The sequence below is a fragment of the Eucalyptus grandis genome, chromosome 11, assembly GCF_016545825.1.
Source record: "Eucalyptus grandis isolate ANBG69807.140 chromosome 11, ASM1654582v1, whole genome shotgun sequence".
Lineage (NCBI taxonomy): Eukaryota > Viridiplantae > Streptophyta > Magnoliopsida > Myrtales > Myrtaceae > Eucalyptus > Eucalyptus grandis.
Genome location: NC_052622.1, coordinates 8,704,357 through 8,726,114, shown reverse-complemented (window position 1 = coordinate 8,726,114; position 21,758 = coordinate 8,704,357). Strand labels below are relative to the sequence as shown.

The 21,758-nt window shown below is 39.6% G+C and overlaps 1 protein-coding gene across 3 annotated transcripts; it reads right to left on the bottom strand.

Annotated features, from left to right (window-relative positions):
• Window positions 1–1,365: 1,365 nt before the first annotated feature.
• LOC104427141 (protein ACCELERATED CELL DEATH 6) lies at window positions 1,366–17,871 on the bottom strand. Of its 3 annotated transcripts, none has more exons than XM_039305577.1 (5): window positions 17,737–17,871; window positions 14,891–15,045; window positions 13,750–14,499; window positions 7,576–8,090; window positions 1,366–2,307 (listed from the first exon to the last, which is right to left on the bottom strand). In XM_039305577.1, exons 2-5 carry the CDS (start codon window positions 15,000–15,002, stop codon window positions 1,567–1,569), a joined length of 2,118 nt encoding a protein of 705 aa, XP_039161511.1. In that variant the 5' UTR covers window positions 15,003–15,045; window positions 17,737–17,871; the 3' UTR covers window positions 1,366–1,566. The 3 variants fall into 3 exon arrangements, with proteins under 3 accessions (XP_039161511.1, XP_018720165.1, XP_039161510.1); XM_018864620.2 differs by lacking the exon at window positions 17,737–17,871 and having other exon boundaries at window positions 13,750–14,231; window positions 14,349–14,499; window positions 14,891–15,242; XM_039305576.1 differs by lacking the exon at window positions 17,737–17,871 and having other exon boundaries at window positions 14,891–15,242.
• Window positions 17,872–21,758: the final 3,887 nt, after the last annotated feature.

Below are 21,758 nucleotides of genomic sequence, written 5' to 3'. Positions count from 1 at the left end.
GCTGAGGCATAGACCAAGGTCGTGTGCAAGTGAGAAATTGTCTTGTATTTTTTAAAAGAAAATTGATTGGATGATAGTCTTGAATTTACTGTGAGAACAACAGTCTGTTTTAGATAATAAAAAAAAATCAAATAACAAATAATTATAAAATATTGCATGATCTAATCCTTTAAGAATTTGTAGCTTATAACAAGCTGTTGTTCTAACAGTATACCAAAAACTTCTATGTTAGTAAAGTCCTTTCTAAAATTATACGAGATTTTATATTCGCTGATTGATTTGTATGAGTGAATCGGAAAAGGCAGCACAAATATTACATTTCTCGGTAGTGCCGATTGGTGGGCCCAAATCTCAAACTTACATGCTCTAGTCGACCACGATGGCTCTATTAGTAATGACAAAAATGTGAGCGTTGCACGATACTTCGACCAGGGATGCATGGCAGAGAAAGGAAGGCCTCTAAAACAACGCAATTAAAGCCAGGGCATAGGATGTTCGCTGGAAAACCGTGCGGTAATTGAGGTTTGGCATCTTGATCAAACAACTTTGTTGACTTTCCTAGACTGTTTTTGTTTTCTTATCCACGTAATTTTACGAGGAGCTGATGAGCATCAAGAAGTTAATAGATGATCGGTTTTGTACTTCTTGTACTTGTTTTGCTAGTTTTCATAGACGAGTGTTTTTTAGACCAAGCCATTTGGGCATATATACGAACGGCGGACCGACTTCTTAATCTGGCTTAAAGTGATGTGAAAGGATTCTTCTTCTAGCAGTATAAACACCAAATCGAACGGCATAAACATGCTTTACGTGAGAAGGGAAGAGGAGAATTATTGTGGTCCGCCTTCTTAATCTGGCTTAGAGGGATGTGAAAGGATTCTTCTTCTAGCAGTATAAACACCAAATCGAACAGCATAAACATGCCTTACCTGAGGAGGAGAAGTGGAGAATTATTGTCTTTACACACGACACATGCCCGTGAGGGCCTAGGATGTTGTGACTTAAAGTGTGCCGCGACTTGGACTAGTCCAGGGTAAATCGTCCTTGGCTGGTCTAGACAAGCGTTTTTACAAGAGGTGAGCTTCTACAATTCAAAATTAAAGATTCGATTTTCACGTGATGCAACCGATGAAATGACCTACTCATCCATTCAACTGACACAGCATCATGCATGTATCATTGTGATGTGTCATTTATTTGCAACACAATTGTTTTTATAAACTTAAACTGTCTAGCTCATAGCATAATTTGATTGGAATACTCTAGTACTTCTCTTTGTGAGTAGGCTGGACTTTGCTCCAAGTTTAAAATATGAGAATATGAAATATAGGAGGTCTGAAAAGGTTTGAATCGAGAATCTTCTGCTTTGATATCATATAAAATGTTGTGGAACTAAATTGAAGTAGCTAAAGGAAGAGATGTTTGAACTTATATACTTTAGCAATCATCAAATGTAATGCAATAGGAAAGCAACTATAGAAAAAGCCAAATCCAACAAGGCAAACATACATACATACATACATATATATATATATATATATATATATATATATTTATTTATGCAAATCAATCTCCATCGCCACCATCCAGAGGCGGACTAGCAGAGGTCATGCTCCCCGTTCGATCCTCTTTTGGGTCATCCAAATTGAACGTCCCAACTTGAAGAAAACGAAGGTAAGCGAGAAAAAACCTGCATGTCAGAGGACGGATAGGGCGAAGGCGGTGGACAAAGAAGGGTAAGAAGAGTAATGATAAAAGAACCACCGGTGATAATATAGCACCTGTAATGATGAGGATGAAAACGGATCCCAAGATTAATATCGCGGTGGCAAGCCAATGGAATTTGCCAATGGTCAAGGTGACACCAATTAAGAAAGCGGCAGACATTGCCGGGAGTGCAATTGCTAGTGGCACTCCTGCAAGCAGGCATCCAACTATTGCTGAGCGGACTTCGGTCAGGTACGCCAACATGAAGCCAACAACCGAGGTCATTGAGCAGAACATTGCAATGGTGTTGCAAATCACGAAGGCCTGGAACATTCTATTGTCCAGCATCGTAGCCATACCCCAATCATCTTTGGAGGTCGTATCTGAGCTAATAAATCCTCCAGGAACTGCAAAACCAGCTGCGAAAGTCACAGTGGTCACAAGCGTTGCCACCACCATCGAGGTATTGATACCCTCCCTCAGTCTGTCAGGGATTGGCAAACTTCTGTTCGCATACGCTCTGTCTCGAGCTTCCGGCTTAAGTATGATTAGATCTGAACTCTCAGCTGACACGCTTAATAACAGCAAGTGTTCGAAGCCCTGAGATCAGAAATATATGGAAAAGGTAAGAAAGAACAAATTGTTAGCAAATCGATGACAGGAACGAACTCTGGAGTACTCATTTAAAGAGTAACAAGTTCACTGAAAATGAGAAAAGAGGCATGAATAAAATTTACACGGTTCACCTTTGTCATAGGTTGACATACTGATAACATAATGAGAGTATGCCACGTTTAGGGGGGTCTAATTTGCAGCCTTGACCCCCGGCTTTTTAAGGAAAAAGATTGCAACATTAACAACCCCTATCTTATTAATAGGTCCAATTAATTGAGACATATAACTGTTGTAATTACGGTTATAATTATGGTTAATAGATCAACGAAAGTCAATAAATTAAGATACGTCTTTTCTGTTAACGTATCTATTTTGGATTCATGAATTTCTAAACTTTTATGTTCACGTATCAATTAAATTCATGAATTTCCTAGATTCATATATCTTTTAGTTCATGTATTTATTGAGTTCACGAATCTCTTGAATTCACGTATCTCTGGATTCATGAATCTCTTGGATTCACGTATTTCTTGATTCATGAATTTCGTGGATACATGCGTCTATTTAATTCATATATCTCTTCTATACATGAACTAAAAAGCTCTATAAATAGATAGGAACATAGAGCTTCATCACCGTTTTGGTTTTGGCTTTTCCGACTTGATTCCAAAAAGGCTTTGATATACATTTCTACTCTTCTGATTTTTCTGAGTGTGCTGGTTCAATTGAACGGTTTGACTGAGTTCTATTTGGAAAATGCTGATCCAAATAGGTTTGAGGTGTTGTATCTGTTGGAGAAATCTTCTTGAAGTGTTTTGAAGTTGACAAAACGTTTCCATCGCCTAGTCGAAGGCTTGCGACTCGCTATTTAAAGTCAAGACCTCCGGACAGCCCGGACTCAAGACTCAAAGTCTATCCTCATTGACAGTCTCTAATCCGTTGAAGAAAGGTTATCCAGAACTGGATGTTTCGTCAATGATTTAACCTTATCAACTAGAGAAGATCTCGTGGCTGGAAAAGATGTAACAGAATCCTTTGATTGATCGAGATTGATTCTATGATTGAAGATTCGATGATTGCCTAAATATTCTTGGAAGGTTTTACTTATGGAAACCGAGATCCTAATTGTATGGGCGAACAGGATTGATGGGCTATCGACACGTTCCTTTAATAACTTGAACAATCTTCCTAATTGATTCCGTCCAACGAGTAGATTGGAGGAATTCCTTTGGAAAGTGCCAACGGGTATGATGGCATAAAGGAGCATATAAGGAAGACGGTCTAAGTTGTTCGAGGTGTGCGTGATAGAAGAATTCCAAAGTCTGAAGCTCCTTTTTGTTTAGACAATCACTTTGAGCGAATACTTGTATACAAAAGAGAGTCTATATTTGTGAGAAACCTTGAGGAGGTGTGGTAGAACATCTACACTGTGGAATCAAGGCAAAGGTGTGCTGTAACTTCTTTTTTGATCATAGTGAAATCCATCCGGTGGGCTGTCAGTGCGGAAGAGTGGACGTAGGCTTGGAATAAGCCGAACCACTATAAACCCTGTGTTTAATTTTCTCTTCCTTACTCTCTTTACCTTGATCGTACTTCATTTTCATTAATCATAATAAACTTCCTTTCTATCATTTGCCAAGAATCGCTTCCGTATCTCGATAAATTGTTTGTGCACCTATTCACCCCCTCTAGGTGCTTATACTAGCTATCTCATTATCTTGGGAGGCATAGTTCGTGAATCTGCGGAGCACCATTGGCATGAACTAATCACCTTAAGGAGATTCGGATATCCGTACCTCACCTCCAATTTTATATTCTGATTACAACAAACAGTTTGTTTTCTCTGGATTCATTTCCAACAATCTTAAGGCAATTATATCACTAACTGTTTGTCGTTCTTGTCAGATTATTGAGATGGCTGAAAACAATCAAGTGCCTTTCAATGTCCATAATGTTTTAGGAGACATTCCTATGGTCGATTCGACAATTGCTATGGAAGATGTTCAACCCTCTGAGTCTGAGTTTGTAGCAACTAATGCTACGGGTCCTTGGGCTAACACCAATTTTGGTGGTGCGAGTATAAGTCATACGAATAATATGCCCGGGACTATTTTTCCGAACAGTACAAGCCAAATGGCTTTTGGCTCTGTTTCCAGAGAGATGGTTTAGTGAACCTTGCCTCTCGCGATGGCAACACCTCCAATTACAACCAATGAGAAATCAGAGAAATTCACCAAAGTAGGCTTTAAACAGTGGCAACAGAAGATGTTCTTCTATCTGACCATGCTAAATCTGACGAAATATTTATCGAAGGTGTGCCTGGTAATTAGTTCAGATGAGCACAATGTCATGACGCTCGGTGCATTGGAGGCTTGGAAGCATGGGGACTTCTTATGTCGGAATTATATTCTTAACTATTTAGTGAATTCTTTATATAATGTTTATTGTAATATTAAATATGCTAAACAGTTATGAGAGTCCTTTGAGAAGAAATACAAGATTGAGGACGCTGACACCAAGAACTTTGTGGTTGTCAAATTCTTGGACTACAAGATGGTGAATTCTAAATTTGTCATGAGTCAGATTCAAGAATTACAATTAATTCTAAGTAACATCGCTACTGAGAGAATGATACTTAGTAAATCATTCCAATTGGCAACCATGATTGAGAAACTACCTCCAGGCTGGTCAGACTTCAAAAATTATTTGGAGCACAAACAGAAGGAGATGAGCCTTGAATATCTCATTTTGCGCCTTAGAATTGAGGAGGGCAATAGAAGGAGTGCAAACCCTTCTTCTGAGCCAAAGGCCAACGTTGTGGAATCTTCCAAATCCAAGCAAAATAGAAAAAAAGAAGATGTCTTTTCAAGGAAAATGCAAACATAAGGAACAGTTCTAGAAATTTCAACGAACATCTCTTATATGCAACAAGTCTGACCATCATGTTAAGGATTGCAAGAAGCACCTAAAAAAAAGGTAAGAATGATGGTGCAGCCCAGCAACTGGATTTGATAGAACATGACAATATTGAGAGATTGTCTGCTATAATAATGTCTGAAGCATCTTTGGTGTCGAATACTAATGGTTGGTGGCTAGACACAGGTGCCACAAATCACATCTATGCAGATAAACACATGTTCTCATCTTATGAGAAGGCTGAAGAAGATGAGAAGCTTTTATATAGCTAACTCTGTATCAGCGAAGATTACTGGAAGAGGAAAGGTGATCTTGAAGTTTACATTTGGCAAGGAGGTCACCTTGCTGAATGTACTGCATGTACCAGAGATTTGGAAAAACCTAATTTCTAGCCCAATACTTGTCAAGAAGGGTTTCAAAGTTGTATTTGAATTTGACAAATTTTGTACTTTTGAAAGGAGGGATGTATGTGGAAAAATGATACTTGTATAATGACCTGTTTAAAGCCAATGTGACTAAAGAAGATGCTAACGCCATACTTTTGAGTTCAGGTTTATCTCAGAACTTGTAGGGGGCACTTTTAACTGCAAATTATATTTTAAATAAAATACCCCACAAAAAGACAAAAGACAAGTAAAACTCCATACGAGTTATGGAATGGAAAGTTGTCATCCTATTATTTTCTAAAAGTGTGGGGGTATATAATGTGATTTATAACGGTAAGTCTAGACACATTCGTCGTAGACACAATATGTAAGGCAGTTGCTCTCAAATGGAATCATTTCTTTAGACTTTGTAAAGTCAAAGGAAAATATTGCGGATCCACTGACAAAATGTTTGTCAAGAGAGCAGATAAACTATGCATCGAGGGGAATGGGTTTAAGAGCCTTAACCCAATAAAGAGATTCTAGGGTGGAAACCTAACCTATGCGGTTGGAGATCCCATAAGCTAGGTTCAATAGGACAACGCAAATTTTGGAGACTTTAGTGTAAGCATTGTCTCACATTCCTATGATGCAACAATACTTTCCTACATTGTTATTAAGGGTACACTATGCGTTTAATGATTCTTATAACTTGGAATGCGACATCCAAGTGAGATATGGTAGGATATCTTAAATAGGAATGCACCTATATACGTGAAGCTGGCCGACTTTATAAAAATCTTTAAATGCTAGATTTTCTAAAACACGCATGAATCTCGAGAGGTTCAGGGCCGAAAGAACGAACACAACCGAGAACCAATCTTGAATTGGAAATACTCTATGTGAGGTTTATTGTCTAGGCTTACACAAACAAATGGTGATTCAAGGCTTAGTCCATCAACTAGTTAAGTAATTCCGATAGGCTTTCACTAAAGAATGTTCAAAGCGAAAGCTACCTATCTTGATGTAGTATATTTCAACAAGCATGCTCAGATTCCTTTGAGTCAAAAATGTTTTGTTGATCCATTAACGTGGGGGATTGTTATAATTATGGTTATAATTATGATTAATGGATCAATGAAAGCCAATAAATTAATATACGTCTTTTCTGTTCACGTATCTCTTTTGGATTCATGAATTTCCTAAACTTTTCTATTCATGTATCTATTGAATTCATGAGTTTTCTAAATTCATATATCTTTTAGTTCATGTATTTATTGAGTTCACGAATCTCTTGAATTCATGTATCTCTGGATTCATGAATCTCTTGTATTCACATATCTCTTGATTTATGAATTTTGTGGATACATGCGTCTATTTAATTTATATATCTCTTTTGTACATGAACTAAAAAGCTCTATAAATAGTTAGGAACATAGAGCTTCATCACGGTTTTGGTTTTGGTTTCTCTGACTCGATTTCAAAAAGGCTTGATATACTTTTCGATTCTTCTGATTTTTCTGAGTGTGCTAGTTCAATTAAATGGTTCGATTGAGTCTTGTTTGCATAGTACTAATCCAAACAGGTTTGAGGTGTTATATCTTATGAGACATAGTTCGTGAATCTGTAGAGCACCATTGGCAGGAACTAATCGCCTTAAGAAGATTCATATATCTATACCTTACCTCCAATTTTATGTTCTGATTACAACAAACAATTTATTTTCTCTGGATTAATTTCCAACAATAACAATTTGTCTTAGCATTTGTCAAAGATATTCACTTGTTTCTAACTGCGGACATATTCATGGGCAAAATTTAAGTACCTCCTATTAAGACTAAATTAGAGACTTGCGCAATATTTTAACAAGACTAACAATTTGACTACGAGATTTGTGCTTAACTAAGGTGTTAGTCTATGGAAATTTCCAGTAAGTTGATAATATATGATTGTGACTGTTTGTGTTACTTACCGACCGTAACCCTCTTGGTGGGTGATTTAGAGCGATGTCGACAGCAGCCAAGCCTTTGCGGTTGAGAAGGGAGGGGTTAATGTTTTCATCCAGCACAAGATGAATCAAAACATTGAGTCGTAAATATATCACTGCCAAATGTAGAGGTGTATTTCCATCATGATCTCTTTCATTTATCATCTCCCGCATATTTGGATGTCCGATTATATATCTCACTGCCTTTTCTCTCCCGTATTTTGCTACCACATGAAGGATGGTTTGTCCTTGCCCATTTAACCACGGTGATACCGAATGTAGCTTCTCGATTAGTTCAACATGACCCATCTTGCTCGCAATGTGAATGGGAAGATCCCCATTCGTGTCCCGTTCTCGGACCAAATATTCAGTCTCTGGTCGTAAGAGATCAAATATCCGTGGCTCATTCAAGAAAGCTGCTAAATGGAATACATTACCGCCTTTGGAGTCGGTCATTGCAAATAGCTTCTTGTTCTTTTTGAGTATCTCGTCAAGTGAACCTGGGATAAGGAGCGCTTCAAATTAGGGACCACATGCGCACAAATATTTTACACTGGTTTGGGCTTGGTTTTGGTGTATTTTAATCCATTTTGGGATAAAGACATCTTTGACGCGACCTTAATCACTACTTGGATTCATAGTCGCCAATGTTCGATTAGATGCAATGGTGAAACTAGTGGTGATACTTTTGATTGAATCAATCAAATGCACCCATTTTCGGTCCAAGAAATTATAGCACTTTGAACTGTGAATCTCAAAACATTGTTACTTTCCTTCTCTAGTATGATGGAACACGACCTTGTGAGACTTTAAATAAATTTTGAAAAGATCCCGTTTACGTATTTTGAGAGACTTTAGACAAATTTCACAGCATTTTCGTTCAAAACAATGCAACATCAACATGTACTAAGATTTTACTATAAAAATCTTAGTAGATGAAAAGGAAAATCATATGGCATTTCTATAAAGTATTTATAGAGATGTTGACATCTAAATTTTTGACTAAATACTTTGGTTAAATTGCATATAAAATTAGGGACCGATTTGACCCTAACAAAAAGGATTTTCACATCACCAGAACTTTAATATTATTTGCACCCACTATGTTCTAGTTTTATGTTAATTTCTCTTATTTTTATTACATCTCAGATAAATAGAATTTTAAAAAAACTAATTAAAAATAATTATTAAAAAAAGAGAGGAAAAGGAGAGAAAAGGCTTTGCCTAGCCCCGCTTTTGAGAAAATATTAGCTACAGTACCACTTCATTTTTGCTCCGAACCATTCAGAGCATGACACATGTCCGTTTTAGGTCCACATTGTCCCACTTCTCTAACCGCACTCCTCTGCTCTCTCTTTTATAGGCCCTAGCCCACCTCTCTGCACACTCTGACGCTCTCTCTCCTCTGCTCTACTCTATAGATTATCTCTCTCCTCTCTCTCCTCCCTATCTCTCTCCCCGTTCTTCATTCCATTGTAGGGAGAACAAAATTGTAGAGGGTTCGGAGGAAAACATAAAGGTTGAGCCCCTCTGCCTCCGTTGGTTGCTTCCATCGCCCCCCACCCTAACGCCGACACCGCCAACGCTCCTCCGCCCCCTCTCGTGACATTCGCTCTGCTCTCTCCCCCTCCGCGAAGTCGTGCCTTTCTTCCAACGAAACGTGACACCAACGGCCCTCCACCTTCGCCTCCGTCGGTTGCCTTCGACGTCGCGTCGACGCCGATGCCGATGCAACCTCAACCTCCTCCCCTAAATCCGACTCTGATGTCGACGCCCCTCCGCCTCCCTCTCGTAACCTCTAGTCTGCTCTCTCTCTCTCTCTCTCTCTCTCTCTCTCCTCAAAGTCACGCCTCTCTCTTCTAGCAAACACGCCTCTGTTCAATGCCGACGCCCCTCCACCAGTTGCCTCCGTTGCCCTCGACTCCGACACCAACGCCTCTACCTCCACCTCCGCCTCCACCTACATGCCTGAAATTTTGTTCTCCCCACAATGGAACGGAGAACGGGGAGAGAGACAGAGAGGAGAGAGTGCGAGAGGGAGGTGGAGGAGCGTTAGTGGCGTCGGCGTCAGGGTGGGGGGTAATGGAAGCAACCGACGGAGGTGGAGGGGCTCAACCTTTATGTTTTCCTCTAAACCCTCCGCAATTTTGTTCTCCCCACAAGGAAACAAAGAACAGGGAGAGAGATAGAGAGGAGAGAGAGGAGGGAGACGGTCTACAGAGGAGAGCAGAGGAGAGAGAGCGTCGGAGGTGGGCCAGGGCCTATGGAAGAGAGAGCAAAGGAGTGTGGTCAAAGAAGTGGGATCACGTGGACCTGACACGAACATGTGTCACGCTCCGAATGGTTTAGAGCAAAAATGGCGTGGCACTATTAGGGTAGCTAATATTTTCTCCCCCTTTTTCGTCTCTCCTACCTTCGCCCAAGGCTGGGCCTCATCTCGCTCAACTTCCCCAAGCCCAGCCCCTCCCCCTCCTTCCCCTTCCTTCTTCTTTCTCGTGCTGCGACTCACACACGCAGGAGAAAATATTCAGTAGTTTGCAAGTGCCACGTGAACAGCTAACATGGTGTGCACTTATTTACTATTAACCAATCAAAAATTGACATGTGGCGTCAGAGAAGTAAGTTAAAAATCCCTTAATCCACCTAGATTTCTCTTTTCCTCCTCTTCCATCTACATGCACGAGCCCAACCTCCGCCCCTCCTTCTGCCATCACCACCAGTGAAGTCAGATTTGCTGGCATCGCATCAAACTAGTTTGGCCATCTCCTCTATCCGTGCCTTAGTTCCAAATCCAGCTGCTAGGGACTAGATATGGTCACGAGAGAAGCCATGTTTGAAGCTAATCTCTCTCATTCCACCACTCAACAGAGATTCCATGGACCGGAACCGTTGGCCATGGCTCTAGATTTGGAGCCTTAGCCGTGAGCCCACTGCTCTGCCTCTCCAAATCTACCGCTTGGCCCCTGAGACAATGGAGAGGATGGACGCTGAGGTCAATTGTCACTCATGGCTATGGCTCCAAATCTGGAGTTTTGGCCCCGAGCTCACTACTGTGTGTCTTCAATCTATCACCAGGGTGACAGAGAGGGTGAACGCGGAGGTCATCGTCACTCACATCCATGGACGCAAAGCCCACTGCTCTGCATCTCCTTCTCTGCCGCTTAGCCACCATGGTGACAGAGAGGGTGGGCACGACGAGAAGCCGTCTTGGCCGAACGCTATTCTGCATCTCTATATCTGATTTGCTGCTCAAAAGTTTTGAGCTCGAGTCTTGGCTAGGCCATAGCTGCCAGTGAAGAGCTCAACAACTTTGCCATAGACCGAGAAGCCGTCCATGGCCGACCGCTTCTCTGCATCTCCAAATGTGGTTTGCTGCTCAACAACTTTGAGCTTGAGTCTTGGCTCATCCATGGCTGCTATCAATGAGCTCAACAACTTTGCCGCGGATCTTGGTGGCCACAGTGAGGCGGTGGCGGTGATGGCGGTGGCAACTTGGGCGGTGGAGATAGCTGAGCCCAAGTGGAGCAGAGGTTGAAGATGGAAGGGAAAAGAGAAAAAAAAAATTAATCTTTTAAATTTCCATGTCAATATCCATGTGTCAAAATCTAATTGGCATTAATAAATAAGCGTATGCCATGTCAACTGTTGACCTGACGTTTGCAATCTACTGAATATTTTTTGAAGCGATGAGATGGTCATGAGCGAGCGACAACTGACCTTCGCATCCACCCTCTTCGCCGTCCTGGCGCCTGAGTGACATATTTGGGACATAGGTTCCAATCCATGGAACATAAAGAAATCGGCTTCACCCATGGCTTCTCTCATGACCAAATCTAGTCCTCAACACCGGATTTGGAATTGAGGTAGCGGGCAAATGAGACGGATTGGTGCCGGCAACTTCGACTCCACTAATGGCAATGGCTAAAGGACAAGCGGAGGTTGGGCTCGCACAAATGGAAGGAGAGGAAAGAGAGTCTATGTGGATTAGTTTTAATTTATTTATTTGATGCCACGTGTCAATTTGTAATTGGTTAATAGTAAGTAAGTGCACATCATGTCAGCTAATGATACAGTGCTTGCAAATAATTGAATATTTTCTCGGCAAGAAGGGAAGACGACCAAAGAAAATAAAATAAAAATAAAAAGAACTAAAAAATAAATAAAAGAGTAAATAAATTAATAATAAAAGATGGATTTAAATATATAGGTTTAGTTTGAATTGGGTTGGATTCAAGTCGTCGGGTCGGGTTAATGGGTTGGATTGGGTTACCCCATTTTTAGAAATGTAATAATATTAAAAAATTAAAATGTCTTAAAAATAAAAATAAAAATAATAAATTATAATAGTAAAAATACTAAACATCATAAAATAGATTTAAAAGCTTTAAAAAATATTCAGAAAATTCAAAAAATCAGAAAAAAATTCAAAATTCAAAAATTTAAAAAAATAGAAAAAACAGAAAATTCAGAAATTCGTTAAAAATAAAAAATAAAAAAAATTTCGAAAATTCAGAAAAACATAAAAATATAAAAATTAATAAATTAATAAATTAATAAATTTTAGAAAATTCGAAAGTCCATGAAAATTTTAGAAAATAAAAAAAATAACAAGAAATTCTTAAAATTAGAATTCCTCCAAAATGTTTAAATATAGTCTCTTTTTGGATAATTTTCCTTTTAAAAAAGGGTGGAAGCCTCTTAACTTAAAAATTGTGCTCAAAATTGAACAAGCCTTCACCATAGGATTCCGTTTGTTGTTAAAAATGAATGCCCTTGATTGTGCACAATGTGTTGACCATTGCTTCCCTTTAGATTGGTTAGATTTGGCATGCTCCCTATTTGGTAATGTTATATCTTTGTTCTCCCGTGCAATTTATTGAACGCTTTCCTTTGTTGCTGATTATTAATGATTACGTACTCATATGATCACTCCACATATTAGTAGATAGGTATAAAATCAATCCATACTACTCGAAAAGATTATTTTTTTAAATGAATAATATTAAGCACCGAAATGACACTAATTAGTTAATTAGTGTAATTAAGTTTTTGACTTTAGATTATCTAGTTGTGTAGGAAGTAAAGCACGCTCTCATACTTTACTTTGATACTAATTGGCCTTAATAAGCTAATGACAACTTCTTTTTTAGAAAATTCTATATAGTGTCAATTTGAATATCTAACACGGCGTGAGATGTGGGCTTAGGAGAGCTCAGTCTAAATTATAAGCTATAGGCCCATTCTTTAGGTAATATTTCTAAACCTCCTTTCCTCCTTATTGAGAGGTAGGTCGCAACAATAACTATACAATCACCAAAATGATATCTCTTTATGAAGTAATATAGATAGAATAATCATGTCGAATGTTTTAATAGACGTATATAGTTGATCAAAAATATTATGATTACTTTAAAGATAAATAAAGAAGAGTAGGCTCAATGGAGGCTCCGCCAGACCCCGCCCTATGCCCAATTCTATTGGGGAAATGGGACAGATTTAGGGTCAAATGCTTAAAATCATATAATGGAATCCGATATCCAAACTTAATAAGTATCAATTACAAAATTGCTCTTATTTTCTTGACATCTCTTAGATAATTTAATTAGTAAGTATGCATATTCTAACTCTATCAGAGTTTGAGATAATTTTCAGGTTAACCCAACAGGTAATTTCGAAACTTTAATATGATAAATCATTTTTTTTTTTTTGGCAATGATAAATCATTTACCGAACTAAATTTACACTGTTACAAAACTAAAAATACAGTTTAGCGGACCCTTAAACAAGACCAATTCTAATATAACAATATCATCTACAATCATCATTTCAAGCCTATCTTTCTCCTTTTGTCATTGTTGGGTCCTAGAACTTCATCAATGTCGACCTTAAATATTTGCACTTTGTAGTAAAATGGTCATGTTTGTAAATTTAAGCTGATCTATTTTGTTCTAATGGGAGATAATTTGTTTATTAAGAGAATTATATGGCTAATTGCGAATACTCCATGGGTACCCAACTACTTTAACAAGTGAGGTTTGGAATTTTATGTAAACACTCAATAACAGAATGGGTTAGAAACAGAAAGTTGTTTCTCAGATTTGCGACAAGTTCAGTCCACACATAGATAGATATTTCCCATAGGTAGATTTACGTACGTACCATATTGTTTACGCGCAACAGCACCAAGAGCAAGCGGCAAGCCTTCTATTCTCGATGGGTCGAGCGAGGGCGACAATAAAACCCGAAGTATGTCAGAGTTGCCGGTGTCGAGGGCCAGGTACAGGGGAGATTTCTTATCCTCGTTCTCCCAGTACACGGGCTCTAAATCTTCCCCCAATAAATGGCGCACTAGGCCAACGTCCCGAGTAAGCACGGCCTCGTGCAAAGCGGTGTTTCCATGATTGTTCTTTATTCTCAGAATCCAGTTCTTGTCCTCGCCAATGGAGAGGTCTCTTGCTCGGCGAATCAACATATCGGCGACTTCAAATGCCTTGGCCTTGGTGGCAATGTGGAGGGGGGTATTTCCCCAATCATCTCTGGTGGCTATGAGGTTGGCATCGACATAACTAAGCAGGAGCCTTAGGATGTCGCGATTGCCGGTGGCTGCTGCAATGTGGAGCAGTGAACCCCTCAATAGCCCCCTGAAATTGAAAATGGCAAATGAATCAGTTTGACAGGCAAGTGTTTCGATCGTGGAATTGATATCTTCCACATTGGCGCCTTTGATGACATCGGCCAGCTTTTTAGCAGCTGCATACACATTTGTTGGATCTTGTTTCTCCGCTGTTGGCGCAGTCGCCGATGCATTACTTAGGGATGGTCCTCCTTCATACTTCTGGACTTCCTCCCTGGTCGAGGTGTTCATGCCAATATCCTCCTCTTCTATAAATAGCTTTACGTCGGTCGAGCCTAAGCCATGCAAGTAACGTAATTATTGTAAGGGAACAAGGGTTGTGTAAGTAGACGAAACATTAATTTAAATACGAAGTAACTTATTTAAACTTTTATAATAGTTGTTATGGTCCTACAAAATTTTATATAGATGCGAACATAAAGCTTTCTAGTTTAAAAATTGTTGCACAAGATCATGAAAGTGTGAATAACCACAAATAATCCATTATGAGAATTTAAGTACAAGAATTTAATAAGACGCCATGGATTTGCTTGGTGGTTCAACTGGATGTACCTACTCTATACAGAGAGATTGATAAGGTGTTCCACTTTAAACAAACAAAAGATTATAAGTGCTCGCACAAAAAATCCTTAAAAAAATGAATCGAAGGGTAAATTAGAGGTTCACCCTCCAGAAAGTGTCTTTGAGGTAGAGAGGGAGCTGCTTGGCAAATGCTGGCGGTAAATGCTGCCGGATTGAGGTCGGAGACACTGCTGGCACAATGGCGAACGCAGGTCATATCCCTTATACAACTCTTGGCCTCCTAACACCCACTTTTTCTCCTAGAAACAGAAATTGAAGCCTCATAGGTAAACTCAAGTGATTAACAAAGTCTGGTCCTTGAAAGAATGCAGCATTGGCTAATAAGCCGGCACCCGTTCTCCTCTCAACAGCTCTAGCATCTTGCAAACGAATTAACCGCTATCCTTGAATTGGTCTCTTGGATTTGTCCAACCAGCGATGGAAGGAAATCATGATGCTTTTTATTTTTTATTTTTTATTCACGGCCCTAAAGTTCGACATTCGTTGCAGTTATTCTATCAATCTCTTGAGATTTAGATTTTGCTCATCCAATCTAATGTTTTGTGGTTTCGGTCCACATCTCCTATTTGTATTGAATATTGATCCGAACTTTTTCCGTGTAATTGAGTTACTTTACAACATAGTTATAGCTACATAATTGACAAGCCCAAAATGTCATGTAAGAATATTATTGAAATTTTAATCATGTCCAATAATGGTAACTTTGATTTAAATAAATGTGAGAAAACTATAATCGCCCAATAGTCCTAGTCATAGCTATTGGGCATGATGTAATTGAATCACAACACAATTATGTAATCAACATAGATAGTCCAAAAGTCACCCAAAAAGGTTGTTGAATATCGCAATGCGAATGCATTTTAGAGCTGTTGTGACGTGATGTAAAAGTTAATGGATAGAAATCGATAAAAAAAACTTTATCACTATTGGAACACGTAACAATTTGAGTGTGTTTATAAGTCAGATCCTTTTGTTCTGTAACACAAGAACATTAGTTCTAACTCAAAGGCCTAGCTCACAGCAATAAATATGATGTTTCAAAATCATTTATATGAAAGACTATTTGCTCAAGAGTTTGGTAAGATGATGTGATCAAAACCTGCACTAGCAAAAAATTTAAACAGCGCATATTGAAACAACATTCTGCATGAGTTTTTAAGGAATTTTGCCACGATTTTTCATAGAAAATTAGATGGTTATAACAGCTATAAGAGAACTTAGGCATTGTCGAGAGATTTTTTAGTTTGTCTTTTTTGTAAATTTGTGTTACCCATTTTACTATTGCCCCTAAGAGTTAACATAAATGACAAACCCATTTGTAAATATACGAGAAAAGTAGTAGAACGTGCTAGGAGTGAAGACGTTAGTCTAAATAAGAGACAAAGTATACAATGGACTCTTTGTAAACAAACAGTTGTGGAGTTTATAGTTTGGGAAGAGAATCTACTATGTTGTTTATATGAAGTGTGAGAAACACTATACTTAGTGTGTAGCAGTGTAGCTGTGGAAGGAAGACCGGTTTAGTTAGATGACGTCGTTCAGGTCAAATAATTTTGAGTTCACTTCTTAGACTATTTATATTAAAAGATTACCTTGTCCAAATTTTCAGCAATTCAAATCGGCGATGGTGTTGAAGTAAATTTTTTTCCTAAGTGACACTTAAGTGATCGCTTAAAAAATTTAATATTGAAGAGAGTGCTGTATGAAAGATATGACATTTCTGGTGTCATTTCCAAGCTAATTTTATTATTATTGAGATATAAGCTAAAAATACAATTAATATTTATAAAGAAAAAAATGTAATGCCCAATACTGAGTTAGATCTATATGCCTCTATCAGTTCACGGGGTTGGAATCGGAATCAAATTGGTGGGTTCCATAACCTGCCGGGAACTAGAATCGGGAGTTATAAGGTCAACTCCCCATTCTAGGTCTGGAAATGGCCCATTAAGAAACTGATCACCCCTTCTTTCTCTCTCTCTCTCGTCCATTTTCCACACTACAGACATAGTGAAGGTCTCTCTCTCTCTCTTCCTCTCTCGTCCTTTTTCCACACTACAGACATAGTGAAGGCGTGAGAAAAGGCGAGAGCTTACAGGGAAAAAATTATGGTTCAGTGCTAGAGGGACTATTGTGGCTAAAAGCAAAAAATGGGTCGCATTAGCTCCACACAAACTGCTCTAATCCTGCAAACTAATACACAGAAACTTATGAATTGCTATTTGCAAGTTTTGTCGTGATGAAAGCCTAGTTCTTCTTGCCACATAAAAAATTTCAATTGCAACACAATGTGAGAGGTAAGAAGATACCCACAAAATCAAAAGGAAGAATATAACTTTTCAAAAGAAATCACCAACTAGCAATGAGAAAATCAAATGGCTCGAGAGAAAATCGGAAAATCAGAAAGTTGATATGAAAGGTTGAACCTTCGAAGCGGGCATCCAAAGTGGAAGTGTGGTTTTTAAGCCCGTAATTGCAATAATATTCACTTTTGCCTTCAATTGGTTGACACGATCTTGAGTCGCTTTTCCTTTGCTCTGTCCTTAAGATTGCTAGTGATTATGTGGGGAAAGTTTGACTCTAAGTCGGAGAAAGATATTCTTGGATACTCTTATACTAACGAAGCATACAGGGTATTCCGTGAAAGAACCAAAACGCTTGAAGAGTCTATACTTGTCATCTTTGCTGATCCCCTGTTGAAGATTACGTTGATGTAGAAGCAAGTTATAGAGAAGCAGAATCTAGAGAAACTGGTTTTGGAAATGCAGGCTATGCAGAAGCCGACTCTACAGAAGCTAGTAATCCTACTAGTTTTACAACAAGTGCTTCTAAAAAACTAGCAGACCCGAGTCAACGCTAATTCACATATCCCCCAAAGTGCACATCAACTAGCAAAGAAACAGATCTAGATCAGCTCATTGGAAAATTACCCGAAATGTCAAAACGACAGAACTAGAAAAAAGAAAATTCTGTGGAAGCAGCACTGTTAAACCGCAGATTTTAGATGAATATGGTACACACGAAGAACATTGAAGAACAGAAGCAAGGAGGCAGGAGATAGAGAGCAAAACCTGAAGAGAAAAGAAGGCTGGACCTGAGGAAAAAAAAATATATATGGTGTTGGGGGAGTGGAGGACGATGCTGATGCTGATGCTGATGCACTGGATTGGAAAGTCCGAGAGTGAAGGACTTGAAGTGAGCGCTTGTTTCTGAATGAGTGAAGTAAACAAAGATGGCTTGTTCTTTATAATGAAGCTGTAAGATGGAAGCTATTTGAGGTGGGTAACAGCTGGTGAGGTAGACGAAGATGGCCCTCTCGTTAATTTAGGAAGACTGAAGGATCAAAAGGGGATTTCTGAGTTGACTTAGTAGATTGACTTCATCAATTCCACCGAAACCACATTCACACACATGAAATATCTTTGACCGAAAAGGCCGCTCATACGATCTTTTGATGATCCACCAGCTCCATTTTTGTCCAATCCTTATTCATCCCGATACATTGTGACTCCGAGCAGCCCATATTTTGTCCTCTTTTTCTCTTTTCATTTTTTTTTTCTGCAAAGAAGACTGCTTGAAAATAGAGAGTATCAATTTTTGGAAGACCCATTGATAGGTCAAAGTATTTTTCTAATATGCTCGGAAGAGTATCAAATTTTGCATGTCTATAGGTAGAGGAAATGTCTGTGCTAATTTGATTCCTGAAATATCACTCATTAGTGAGTCATATGACAATTCAGGTGCTTTTATCACAAGAGACATAATTTTTGTTGTTGTTCTTGATCAAGTAGGTGTTTGCCAATGGAGGTTTATAGGGGTTTGATTGTTTGTGGCTTTTCCCCTTCAGTATACAATTAATGTCTATCACCATTAATCACATAGTCATGACCTAAAATTTGACTAATTATTCATCTCGACGGTGATAGATATGAATTGCTCAATAAAGAGCACACAAATTATGTATTGAACTTTTTCCAAAACCACAATAAACAATTAAACAGTGAGGGAGGGGGAGAAGGGGGGCTACGTGGAGAAATCTCCTCCGTTTTGAGTGTAGAATCGTAGCTTCCGAGACTTTTCTCTCAGTTGGCCCAACTTGGTAGACCTGGCCAAGTATATTTACTAATGTGTTTCTCATGTTTTGACTTTGACGTTGACGTTGACGTTGACGTGGAATAGTAAAGTAGGACAAGCAAATGAATAATGGTTCCCGTTTGTTTGGTAACCGAGAGATCAAGATGACGTGGGGTTAGGTGAGCTAGTCTTTTTCTTCCATATATTTTCATGCGTGTTGACGACGAGGAATCACAAGCTGATCATTTTAATAAATTAAGTTGGCTCTGTTTGTTTGTGTTTCTTTTTTTTTTTTGTTGAACACTTTTTCTATTTTTTTTGTTCTTGGGAACAAAAAAGGAACATAAACGCGTTTGGTGCGTTTGTTCCTTTTTTTTGTTCTTTTGTTCCCAAACAAAAAAAGAAAGAAATAAGAAACAACAAATTTATGTTTCTTATTTTTGAAACACATTTGAGGAACACTTTTCTATTTTCTTCTTCTTTTTCTTCTTATTTTCTTTTTTTTCTTTCGCCGGTCGCCGGCCTCGGCCATGGCCGGCGACCGGCCGACGAGGGGTCCGGCGGCCTCACCCAGCCACGGCGGGGCCGAGCCTCGCCGTCGTTGGCGAGGCCGACCTCGCGCCGGGCTGGGCGAGCTCAATCTCGCCCAGATTCGGCGAGGCCGAGCTCGCCCGGCGGCCGGTGAGGCTCGGCCTCGTCGGATCTTGGCGAGTCGTCGTTGCCAAGCGGTGGCCCGGCGAGGCTAAGCCTCGCCGTGGCTGGCGAGGCCGCCGGCGCTCGTCGGCCGTGGGGCGCCGGCCATGGCCGAGGCCGGCGACCGGCCAAAAGAAGAAAAAATAAAAAGGAAAAAGAAAAAAATAAAAAAAGGAAAAATAAGAAAAATAGAAAAAATAAAAGAAATAAAAAAATTATACAAATTTACCAAACGTGTTTCTGTTTATTTTTATTCCTGGAACAAGTTTACCAAACGTGTTTTTTTGTTCAAAAATTGTTCCTGAACATAAACACTTTTTTCTATTTTTGTTCTGGAACAATTTTTAAACGAAAAACGCAAACAAACGCACCCTTAACGGCCCCCATTGAGATATAAGTCTTTCTTTCTTCATTGTTTTTATTGACAATAACGCCGTATGACAATGACTTGGTACACAACAACCAAATCTTTGGATTTATAGTAAAAGATTTAAGCCTAAACAATGACTTTACTAAGTCTTACTTTATTCATATGATGTTTATTTAACTATGTAAAGAGAAGTAGCCACAGCTCATTATAAATGAATGAAATTATTTTACAGATTACTCGATCTTTCAGTAAGCAATTCATAGAATCTTCGCACCAGCTAGGATGTTAATTCCATGAAAAATATAGTGGGACACCTCCATCGTCCTAAAATAGTAAATAGAAAGCCAATGGAGGAGTTTTATTCTATACATTACTGGTTTAAAAGTTAATTATACAACTAGATTTTGGAAAATGACCCGTGTAACTTTTTTTAATCTTTAGCAAGTTTAATTATTTTATAACACGGTTAATATTTCCATTTTGAGACTGCTTGCATAAGAAAAAGCAGGTTTAGATTTATTTTAGATTTACTTGGGCTCTTTTTTCCTAGCTCATAACAATGGTTCTTTGCATGCATTTCCTAAACTTACTAAAAAGTCCAAAAGGAGAATGGGCTTTAGCATTTCGTGCATTAGAAGCCACCATCACTTTGAATCATTTTGTGATAGTAGGGCATTTCGCTCGATTTTTCTGCTCTTTACACGGTTACACTTCGCAACAAAATAGTACTGTTGAGAGGAAAAATAGGACCTTGCAAGAGATGGCCCATATCTTGTCAATGGAAAGCAAAATCCCTCAGCATTATGAGCCTGAGGATGTAAGTGCCTCGATAAGAACACTTGAGACATAAGGTAGTGAAGGCTTTATTTGATTTGGGCTTAAGGCCCGTCCACCCAAGTTGGGCCAAGAGAGCCCGGCCCACGGGAATATGGCCCGTGGAAAGAAAGAGGTATAAAAGGAGGAGAGAGAGAGAGAAATAGATACTGTTGTTTTAGAAAAGAAAAGACGTACGTTCTCCACGCTCTCTCTCTCAAAAACAAAAGACAGTAAGCATACCGCTTGATCTTCCTCCCTTCAAGGCTTCATCGGATCGAATTGCTCAATTTCTCTTCCTCCATCAACGTCGGTGTTTAATCTGTGGCTATAAGGTACGCTCGAATCCGTGGTGTGCTTAAGGATCGGTGATGCGTGTTCGTTTTCCCGGGCTTGTCTTCCGCTTGAGTTTAGGGGTTCGATTTAGTGTCGAATCCGGTTTTTCGGGGATCAGTCATTCCCAATATTGGTATCAGAGCCCTAGTTCACGTTTTCCCGATCAATTTGATGTTCTTTGATTGATTTTTCGCGAAGAAACTTTCGGCCGTACGGATCGGGACAAAAATCCCGACACCCGAGCGCTTTTCGGCCATTTTTCTGAGTTTTCGTAAGTCAAAATAAAATTGTGATTGCATAGGAAGAAGCGCGACCTCGAGACGAGTCCGGCAATATGTCGACCGCCGGCGGGCGCCGCCGCACGCGCCCACACGCGCGGCCGGAAGGCACTGCGCGTGGGCGCGACGAGCCCAAAGCGCTGGCATTGGCCAGCGCGTGCACGCCACCGCGGGCGAACCGCACACGCGCCGGTCTGCGGACCGGCGTGACTTTATGACGTCACGTGATGACGTCATCCAACGGTCGTTAACCGTCGGATGACGTCCACCGATGACGTCATCATTGACGCGTCGTTTCGCGGGCGGTCCACCGCCGGCGACGACCACCCACCGGAGACCAAGGCACGTGGCGGGCACGTGCGGATGACATCTGCGTGACGTCATCCCC

What these genes read in the sequence shown, in the direction of transcription:
- LOC104427141 (XM_039305577.1), bottom strand. Translation starts at nt 15,002, where the DNA reads ATGACCTGCGTTCGCCATTGTGCCAGCAGTGTCTCCGACCTCAATCCG. An exon ending in TCAAAGACACTTTCTGGAGG is followed by an intron (nt 14,500 to 14,890) that starts GTGAACCTCTAA and finishes TGCATGGCTTAG; the next exon opens with GCTCGACCGACGTAAAGCTA. An exon ending in TGTTGCGCGTAAACAATATG is followed by an intron (nt 8,091 to 13,749) that starts GTACGTACGTAA and finishes TCCTTATCCCAG; the next exon opens with GTTCACTTGACGAGATACTC.